Below are 9,552 nucleotides of genomic sequence, written 5' to 3'. Positions count from 1 at the left end.
ATGCTGAAGATGGTAAATATTATTTAAAAAGTCTAAACTAGGCCTATGCCTAAGCTTGTTCTTTAGGTTGCATTTTAAACATTAATTTGTTTTTAAAATAGAAGTTGATGTCAGACTGCCTCTAATTAAAATAATACAAAATGTTGGAACCAAAGTCAATTGTTTACAACAAGGAGAGGAAAAACTAAGAAGTAATCATATCATTTCCTGCAGTATTACTGGAACGTCCGAGAAGCTTAAAGGGTACAAAGTGGAGGCTCTTGTACTACAGTCTTCTGCCTTCTCTGAGGAGCCCCACCATGTAACTTTGGAACTAAATGTGGAGTTCACAGAATTTCTTGTGATCTGTACATGTCCAAGTGGGAGCGGTGGATATTGCAAGCATTGTATTGCCGTTCTTTTAATCGTTAATAAGAGTAACACATTATGTAAAGAAAGGAAGTCTTGTACTGACGTTACTCGGAAATGTGGAAAACTCAAGAAGCAATCGATTGAAATGCACAAAGGGGAACCCATTAGTGATATGTGTTGTGTTGGGCCACCCAAGTATGCGGTTCCATCATTTGATAAAAATAAGCAACGGAGTATCTTATTAAGGCTTCTTCGTTCATCCAAGTACGAAACGGCGCTTCATAAATATATTTTACCTGGCCCAAAAATTAGGAAAGAATTTGTTAAATCTCCATTAAAAGATAAAAATCCAGCCACCGCAAGCTCTGCCATCTCTGACACTTTTGATGATATCAAAATACGTTTCAACATAATGCTTGACTGTGAAAATATGAAGGTGTTGGATGAAAATCTTGGAACCTTAGTTGATGGACTATCTGAAACTGAAAAACAATTCTATGAAACTAACATCACAGTCACAAGTGAGGAGGCTCTACAAATTGCAATTACAACAATTACCCAGACTAGCGATTTTTGGTTGTCTAACAGAGGAAAGAGAATGACCGCAAGCAGGTGCTATGAGTTTTACACTTATCAGAAAGCTTTTAATTAAATTGCAATTTGTTTATTTTAAATATTTTTTGAAGAAATATATAGAACTAAAATCCTAAGCAATATTGGTTCAGGATAAATGTTATTATGCAATTAAACCTTGCAATTTGTTCCTAAACCATTGTTCCTCAGACTTGAATTACAGTATTATTTTACTTTTTGTTTATTTTTGAGTAAATAAAATATTTAGCAATTTATGATTGTACTAAAATTTATTATCTGCCAATATAGATGTTGACAAATTTAAAACAGCACTCGCAACGATAAACATTTTGTGAATGTAAGGAAGTAAATCCCACGGTATGCTTTTGTTAAAAATATTGAAAGTTTTCAATCTTTGAATTGTTCGCTCAACCTGAACCCTAGCGCTAGCGATTTTTGAAGTTAGCAAGGCATCTTCTCGGGAAAATTGGCCCCTCTTTCTAGTGTTTTGTCCTTTAGCCTTTCTTTTAAGAAAAGGCGGCCTAATTAACTTCAGCGCTCTTACACTACACAAGTCTTCAATTGCAAACCCTTTATCCACCATAATGGCATCTACATACGGTATGCACTTCTCAAGAACTCCACACTTTTCGGTAATTTGTTTATCAGATGATTTACCCCCAAACGCCTGACTCACCATAGTAATCACACCAGATGGAGATACACAAATGCACACTTTAACGGTATTGGTACCTTTGTAATGAGAGTAAGTTTTTATCTTGCATTTTAGACACCTAGGCTTTTCAACGGAGACCTCTGTACAATCTAACACCGTCCTCGTATGTTCATAATCTTTAAAGCAAAGTGGCATAGATTCCATGATTTCCTCTTTCTCTAGCCATGGAACTGATGATTCTAAAACCATGGCTAATTGGCATATTGTTTGTTTGAAATAATTAGCCGTTATCTGCTGGCTAAGACCGAAAAGAGCTCCGAGAGCAGAGTACGTAATACCTAATTTAAGTTTCATAAATGTAAGTAAAATTCTGTCCGCGACTGGCAATGCACTTTTACTTGGAAATTCTTCTTTTACTATTTGAACAATCTCATCAAAAAGTTCCATCGATTGAACTCCTGTCAAACACACAACAGTTTTTTGTTCCAATACTCCGCAATTAGCAGCTACTTTACATTTATGTTCTGCTTGCGTGTTTACCATGATTCCTCTTTCTAAAGTATTAATGGCATTATCATCAGTTTGAGCTATTTCAACTGGTAGAGGCGGTTGAGGTACCAAGTGTTCTTGCTCCGGATCTTCGTCTTCGTTACTCTCGGGTTCGCTGATCTTGTTGAGAGAAGTCTGCCTAATTTTCCTTACAATATATCTATTTGCTCTCCTTTGAGATGAAGGTGTTGTCTTTCTATCATGCTTACGAAGAGGTAGTTTCTCAGAAGGAATTGCTAAGGGCCGTAGGCGAGGTGGATATTTGAAATGATCTGTAAAATAATATCAAGATCAAGATTAAAAACAACGTTTATTATTACACCAGAATTGACTTACCTTTATGTGTTTCAGGAATATTTTTATAATCATCTTTTTTAAAATGTGAAAAGCAAACAACCATAGTTTTACTGGGTGTCTTTCCCATTTTTAACGCAACTTCCCAAGCCTTAGCTAATTTCGGCTGTTTTGAAGGAAAACGATGAAACCTCATACCTTCCATGGTACCGTTGTTTTTACAATCAAACACGCAGCAATACGTAACCATTTTATTGCAAAATATTACAAAAACACCTTCAAAATAATTATATCAGTCTAATTTAAACGTCCCAATTATCTAGCTTACTACGTTAAGTCGCCTATTTGTTTCCTTGAGATCGCGCCATCTTGGACAAACCGAAGCGCCCCCTTTTATTTCTTTTGGTTGCGAATAGAGTGAGTAATCCGTCGCGAATTTCATTAAGGCATTAACAGTAAGAACAGTTATCATACGAAGTGTATTTTAGTCTTTAGAGTCGTTTATGAATTTAAGATACACAAATCCACAAAAATAAAATGAGAATGGTTTTGAATTTTTAAAGGAGTGTAGCTTCACCGAATGCATGTGTTACTGTTTGACTACTATGTAAAGACACAGTTGAGCTTCTATAAGCTTTATATGCTTTTACATTGAGAATTTGAGCTTTTGAAGATTTCAACTGACCAAAAGGTTGAAGGGGCAATAACATTAGTTGCCCCTCCCAGCAAAATTCTCGGAAGGGGCATTACCCCCCTGGTTCCTACGCCCCTGCCTCATTTCATTGAAAAATATAAAGATGGGATTTCTAAGACTCGTTTTGATTTCAGTTGATTATATCGTTCTAAATGGAGTGCATATTATTTCGTTCAATAAGCATTGTCATTTGTGAAATGTAAGCAAAATGCATAAGTTGAAATTCTAGATTATTTTATGCACACGAATTAGCCTTACCTTAAAAACTTTAAATTCAGTAACACAACTTAGTTATTAATTTACAAGGTTTAACGATCTGCTATAAAACACGTGTCTCGATACTTTTCCAACTTCAGTATGTTACTTTCATCTAGGGGAACAAACACCAGGAGAACGCAGCTAGCCTTTAAACACGCTAACGAAGGGTTGTGTACGAATTTCATTGGACGAGCGTTACGAGCCTTTACGCTGAACGTTTTACGGGCGGGGGGAAGACTATTTCCGAATTTTCCCCTTCCGACGGCAGCAGGCGCTAAAACGTCTAGCCAATGAAAAATGTACGCGAGAAAATCCAAGACTTTTGACGGGGTGCGTTCTCCTTGTGTGGGGTGTTGTGTTTGTTGCTCCTAGCTTTCATTATGTACGTTGTTTGGATATTTAAGCGACGGTTATTGTGGTTGTATTTATAAAGTTTTTGGGGAGCCTGTTGAAACATAAAGAAATATTTGAAGCAAGTAAAACATTAACTTGAGCTGACAAGAGAAAAAACTAGACGAAGCCTCGCACGGTTGGACTGTACACAATCCCACAGGCAATTTGTGGCCCCCTCGATAAGCCCCCCCCCCCCGCAGTGCGGAGTCTGCCGGGGCGTTATTTACGCCACTGGCTTTTCTGCCGTTTCTCCTCTAAGTCGGTTACGAAGGGGATAAAAAACGACGCTTGCCCATTGCCCCAGTAAATAATTGCTCGGAAGGCACACTAGTAGCAGTAGACGACAGATATTTTATGTGGCCTTTGCTACATTTGTGAAATTGTGTCGAGTTTTCCGACTGAAGAAAATAAAACTAAAACTATCGCGGATTTCCGGATGATGCCAGTTTTGAAAGCAAACATTTGGAGGACGAGCCCATTTTCAATTGAGAATACGTAAGGCTGTGTCAGTTGACAGTTACGTAGAAACCCACATTGAGTTATCTGAGGTAGGATAAAGATGAGCTTATATGAAAAACTAATGGTAAATTAAAAAGTTTAATTACTAAATTTCAACATGCGCTAAATGTTGGTAAATAAAGTTATAGAACTGTTAAAAAACGGTTTAAAACAATGAAAAACTCGGTTCCGGTTCCGGTTTCGGTTATCATTTTTTTACAAATATCGGTTCCAGTTCCGGTTTCGGTTATCATTTTTTTACAAATATCGGTTCCGGTTCCGGATACGGTTATCAAATTATTATATTATCGGTTCCGGTTTAGGTTCCGGTTCCTAGAATTTACTCGGTTATTCTGTGTTCCGGTTCCAGTTCCGGTTATCCGTTGCATCCCTAGGCTTCAGTACTTACAAAAATGTAGCTGGTGTAAGCTGGACTTCTAAGGTATAACAATAAAATGAGTAGAAAATACTAATATGGAAAACTCGGCAAAGGAGGGTTGTACTCGACCTTTTAAAACTGAATTTTCTTCCTTTTATTATATTGATAATAAAAATGACCTGAGGAGGCGAAGATATTGTGATTGGGGGGGGGGGGGGCTCTTGTTCCCTATTTGTATTTACACGTAGTTCTTACTCATTTGAATGAATTATTGAAATGACTCAAATTGTCAATTTCAAAATATTTGAACGTTAAAAAAACAATGTTTATGAGCACTTTAGGTTTTCTACAAAATAAATTACTGATTTTAATTGAGTTCTTTAGCAAAAACCAAAAATGTAATTATTGGTACTGGCATCTCATTGGTTCCCTTAAACTGACGTTTTGCGATACCCAAAGCACTACTTCAGGCCTAAGTCATTTAGCAACTTTTAATGTCTTTAAATCAGGTGGCCGGGTTACAAATAATCAAAGATGGGCACTTGTTTTTCCTATCTATCTTTTTACCTCTCAAAATTATTAAAATGGCGCCACTATCACTATCCCGATCAATTTTTTTTTAAAACCCCCACAACATTTAAATATCAATTTAAAATCAAAGATGAGTAACTTTTCTTTATCAATTTTCTTTCCTTTCAAAGTTTTTATAAAGCGCCACTATCACTATTACGATAAATTTTTCTATCAATATCCCAAAAAGTGTAAATATCAAATGAAAATCAAAAATGAGTACTTTCTATCCAATAGATTTTTACCTTTCAAAAATGATGGGTAAACAGCACTATCAAATTCCTATCAATTTTTATCTAATGGTTAAGTCTATATATCCATGGGCCAAATAATGATTTATCGTTATTTGGCCCATGATATATCAAATCAAAATCAAATGAGTACTTTCTACCAGATCAATTTTGTTCCTTTCAAAAATTTTTACAGGGTACCTCTATTAAATTCCAATCAATTTTTCACTAAAGTCACTTAAGTTTATATATCAAATCAAAATCAAATAGGCATTTTTTTCTCCGAATAACTTAAATAGAAATATACAACCCTAATCCCTAATCCACCGGAATAATGTGAACTACGGTTTTGGTTTTGGTTTTAGTTTTACTTTGCCCACGGCCAACTTCGATGACGCGCTTAAGCGCGAACAGCGCGTCATCAAAGTTGGCCGTGCTTTACCCATGCCTTAAATAATTCATAGCACGTGAAATCACGTGACTCTCGTCAAAAGACATGTTTTAGAGGAAGAATGGACGAACTGCCGTATATTAAAACAACGGTTTATCCTTCCCCCCTTTTACGTAAGTAGGAAAATGAAAAAGACTGTTAGCAATCAACTTTTTGACCGAGTGCCGAAGATTCTATTAAATTGAAATCCATATTTTAACTTAGTTTTTCGAAACTATCAAAAATTAAGTTTCACCTAACCTACAAAAATCAATCTCGTTTCAATTTTTTTCGGTAGATGGCGACCTCTATCACTTTCAAATCAAATTTCACTTGGCCTGTAAAAATGAATAGCATTTCAATTTTTTTTCAGTAGATTTCGACACGTGCCCTATCCCATTGGCCCTAAATGGGTTAGAGTGTGCAATAACTGGTGGCTTTACCGGGGAGTCGGGGTCCGGCTCTTGTAACCCATAAGGGCGGTGGCGCACTGGGAGATGTTAGCTCTGATCAAATGGTCCTATCTCCACCTCCGACTTCGGTTAGGTTTGGGCTGGATACTAAACTTCGGTTCAGGCTAACGGAGAGGGTCCAGGCAAACTGGTCGCCTCGGCGGATTGGGTAGCCTGCTTTGGGGCGGCGAGCCTCCGTATGAGGTCACGGCGGACCCATCTCCCGGCCTTTTGGACTCCCACCGGGATCTCCGGTGCCAGCTGTGCCGGGTTATGCGGGCTGCTGTGTGCTCGTCGATCCCCTTTAGGAGCTCTCTCCAAAGGGTTTGTCTCCTTACCTTCATAGGTAGGGTGTCGGCTGGAGTTGCTATAGCATCCATTCTAAATCCCACTGCTGTGTGCGAAGTGGGGATTGGTCCACCCATTGCTGCACCTTCTGCTGGGTTGAGTGGCTTGCGTCAAAGGTGCGACCATCAGTAGTAGGGTTCTGCTACCCATGCTGGATTTGTCACCTGTCCGGGCTAGGGGGACGCTGGCGTAGGGCACTATGATGATAGGCCTCCGGTGGTATGGTCTCTGTTACTAGGTACACCCGGCTATAAATTCTGACACACTGTCCTATCCCATTAAAATCAAATTTTCGTAACGATAAATATGCGGAATCACAAATCAATCAATTTTTTTACGGTATTCTGAAACCTTTCAAAATCTACTTTTCTTTGTATAGAATTTTTGTGTTAAAAATCATATCAAAATTGATAGAATTTTAAAGAAAATATCTTAAATCGATCAAAAAAAGTATCAGATTCAAAAAAGATATGATAGTGCCCATCTTTGGTTACAATGCCACACGAGCCAACAGCTCCCTACTATTACCAAAAGTAAATAGGGAGATAAAGTCTATCACTGCCTTCAGATTTTTCCTTCCACCATCCTTGACACCCTTATAAAAGAGCTAGTGATCACGTGATATTTATAACCAATAAGGATAACACATTACGCGCGAAGTAGTGCATTTGTGGTATTCCGGTCCGCGCTCAAGATGAAAATTTAGAATTTTATTTCCTGGCAACCATGTCACCGCCTCGCGATTTCAAATAGTCTCTCTGTCAAATGCTGACCATTATTTCCTTCGATAACGGTTGATTTTAATTAATAATTACTATATCAATTGTAAAATAAACAAAAAAGCTCGTAGCTATAGCTATTATTTCAGTTAAACTTGCAAATTGTTAGGCCCGATACCTGCTCTTAGATGGCGCCACGCTCTCCACGATTTAAGTGAGCGCAATTCTAGTCGCATTTTAGTTTCTATCATATATCTACTTTATTTAGGAACTAAATTAACCAAATTATCGAAAGCAAAAGTTTAATATTCACGTATTTTATAGAGAACTATTTTTCATCGTGGCGGAGTACAACCGATACCTTTTTGTCCCTGTAAAGAGGCGAGGGGGAAGTCATTTCCGAAGCCCAAAAATTTTACCCCTCAAATAAGACGTCGTGCGGTTGGACCCAAGTGCCAGACTTTCTCCCCCTATTTACTTTTGCTATTACCGTTAGCCTCAACACGTTTTTATGGGAATTGGAAAGCGAAAAACTGAGGTAAAAACCAATTTAACCACTGATAAGAGCACTTGCAAACTCAACCCAAGTTGGGATAGAAGCCGGCTCTTCTTGATGCGAGGCGAAAGTGATTACCACTATGTCACCCCACCTAATTTTAAATTTAGCTCGAAACCGCATATGAACAAGCTAACTCATACAATCACTCTAACCTACATGTATAAATTCATAGTTTGAAAACCTTTTATTAAAGCGAAAGACATCGCACTTCTTCTATGGGATTTGGCTTTCGACCAAATTTTTTCAAATTGAAACATGTTGTTAAGCTTGCTCAATGGAGCAAAATTGTGCATTGCCATTTTTCTATAACTCCTATAGTTTGTCCAGTATCAGCGGTCTAAAGTGGACAAAACTTAGTTTAGTCTATTTTTTAAAAGAATTCACGGCCCAATCGGTTAGCGTTCTACGTTCGCGCGTCGCTAGTCCGGACTCACTATCAAAAGAGTTTTCTTGCCAAGATTCGGGATGCTTCCCAAAACAGACTGAGCGTCGGATTTGGTTTCGTTCTGATCGCACGATGAACGAACAAAGTGAATAAATAGTTAAATATTGAGTTTTAACTGTCATGTGACCGTGACTTTAACCGACTATGTGACTATAATCGATAAATAAGTGTTTTATTGATTATGGTGTGACTGTTTCTTTCCTATAAGCGAGTGTTGAATGTGGGATTTAACGAAACGGTTAATTATATATATTCTGATTTCTTAAATATTTATTTTATGGTATGTTTTATTTTATTAATGCTCATAAAATATTGAATAAAAAATAATTCCACGTACGAAAATTCATCGAATAATTATTTGCGAGAAAAGAGATAATGAAGTAGAGGTGTAAAAATTTTGGCAAGAAAACTCTATTGATAGTGAGCCCGGACTAGCGACGCGCGAACGTAGAACGCTAACCGATGGCCGTGAATCTTTTTAACAAATAGACTATAGTTTTGTCCACTTTTGACCAGCGTTACTGGACAAACTATAGGAGCTAGATAAAAATGGTAATGGACAATTTCGCTCCTTTGATCAAGCGTAACAACATGTTTCAATTTGAAAAACATCTGTCGAAAGCCAAATCCCAAAGAAGAAGTGCGATGTCCTTAAAAGTTTGTAATTATTCAATAACATTTACCCTAATTTTTTTTTGACAAAATTAAAGTATATATTTTAAAAGACTGACTTATATATACATAAATCTAAACTTATCAATCCAAAACTAATGTGTAAATTGATTTTTCATTTGTTTATAAGACCCCAGTTCTAAGACAGTATTTCCAAAATTTATTCGACTAACTAGAAGTCTCAATTTCACAGATTGACCATGTTACATTTCGATTTACTCCACTAGTATTTTTAAATTTAAAATACATCTTTTTTTTACCTGATATTCGTGGCACGAGGCTAATGATCTTATTTGATGATATGATATGTCTGTTTAAATTCGGAGTAAGAAGTGATGCACTCAATTATAGAGCGAACATCCAGATTATTGCTGTTTACCGACGAAAAGGATTAAAGCAGTAGTCCAGTCGGTTTGTAGTACTTAGACATTGCATTAGCGAGGGTCTTGACTTGTTAATGTT

The 9,552-nt window shown here is 37.1% G+C and overlaps 1 protein-coding gene across 1 annotated transcript; it reads right to left on the bottom strand.

The window, feature by feature from the left end:
• Positions 1-1,207: 1,207 nt before the first annotated feature.
• On the bottom strand, positions 1,208-2,573 carry LOC149944504 (uncharacterized). The gene is made up of 2 exons (XM_090176376.1): positions 2,486-2,573; positions 1,208-2,421 (listed from the first exon to the last, which is right to left on the bottom strand). The coding sequence occupies exons 1-2, from the start codon at positions 2,571-2,573 to the stop codon at positions 1,208-1,210; spliced, it is 1,302 nt and encodes a 433-aa protein (XP_090032502.1).
• Positions 2,574-9,552: the final 6,979 nt, after the last annotated feature.

The sequence above is a fragment of the Leiobunum rupestre genome, chromosome 5 (assembly GCF_980474605.1).
Source record: "Leiobunum rupestre chromosome 5, qqLeiRupe1.1.hap1, whole genome shotgun sequence".
Classification (NCBI taxonomy): Eukaryota; Metazoa; Arthropoda; class Arachnida; order Opiliones; family Sclerosomatidae; genus Leiobunum; species Leiobunum rupestre.
This window is presented reverse-complemented; position numbering and strand designations above follow the sequence as displayed.

What these genes read in the sequence shown, in the direction of transcription:
- LOC149944504 (XM_090176376.1), bottom strand. Translation starts at nt 2,573, where the DNA reads ATGGGAAAGACACCCAGTAAAACTATGGTTGTTTGCTTTTCACATTTT. An exon ending in TATTCCTGAAACACATAAAG is followed by an intron (nt 2,422 to 2,485) that starts GTAAGTCAATTC and finishes ATTATTTTACAG; the next exon opens with ATCATTTCAAATATCCACCT.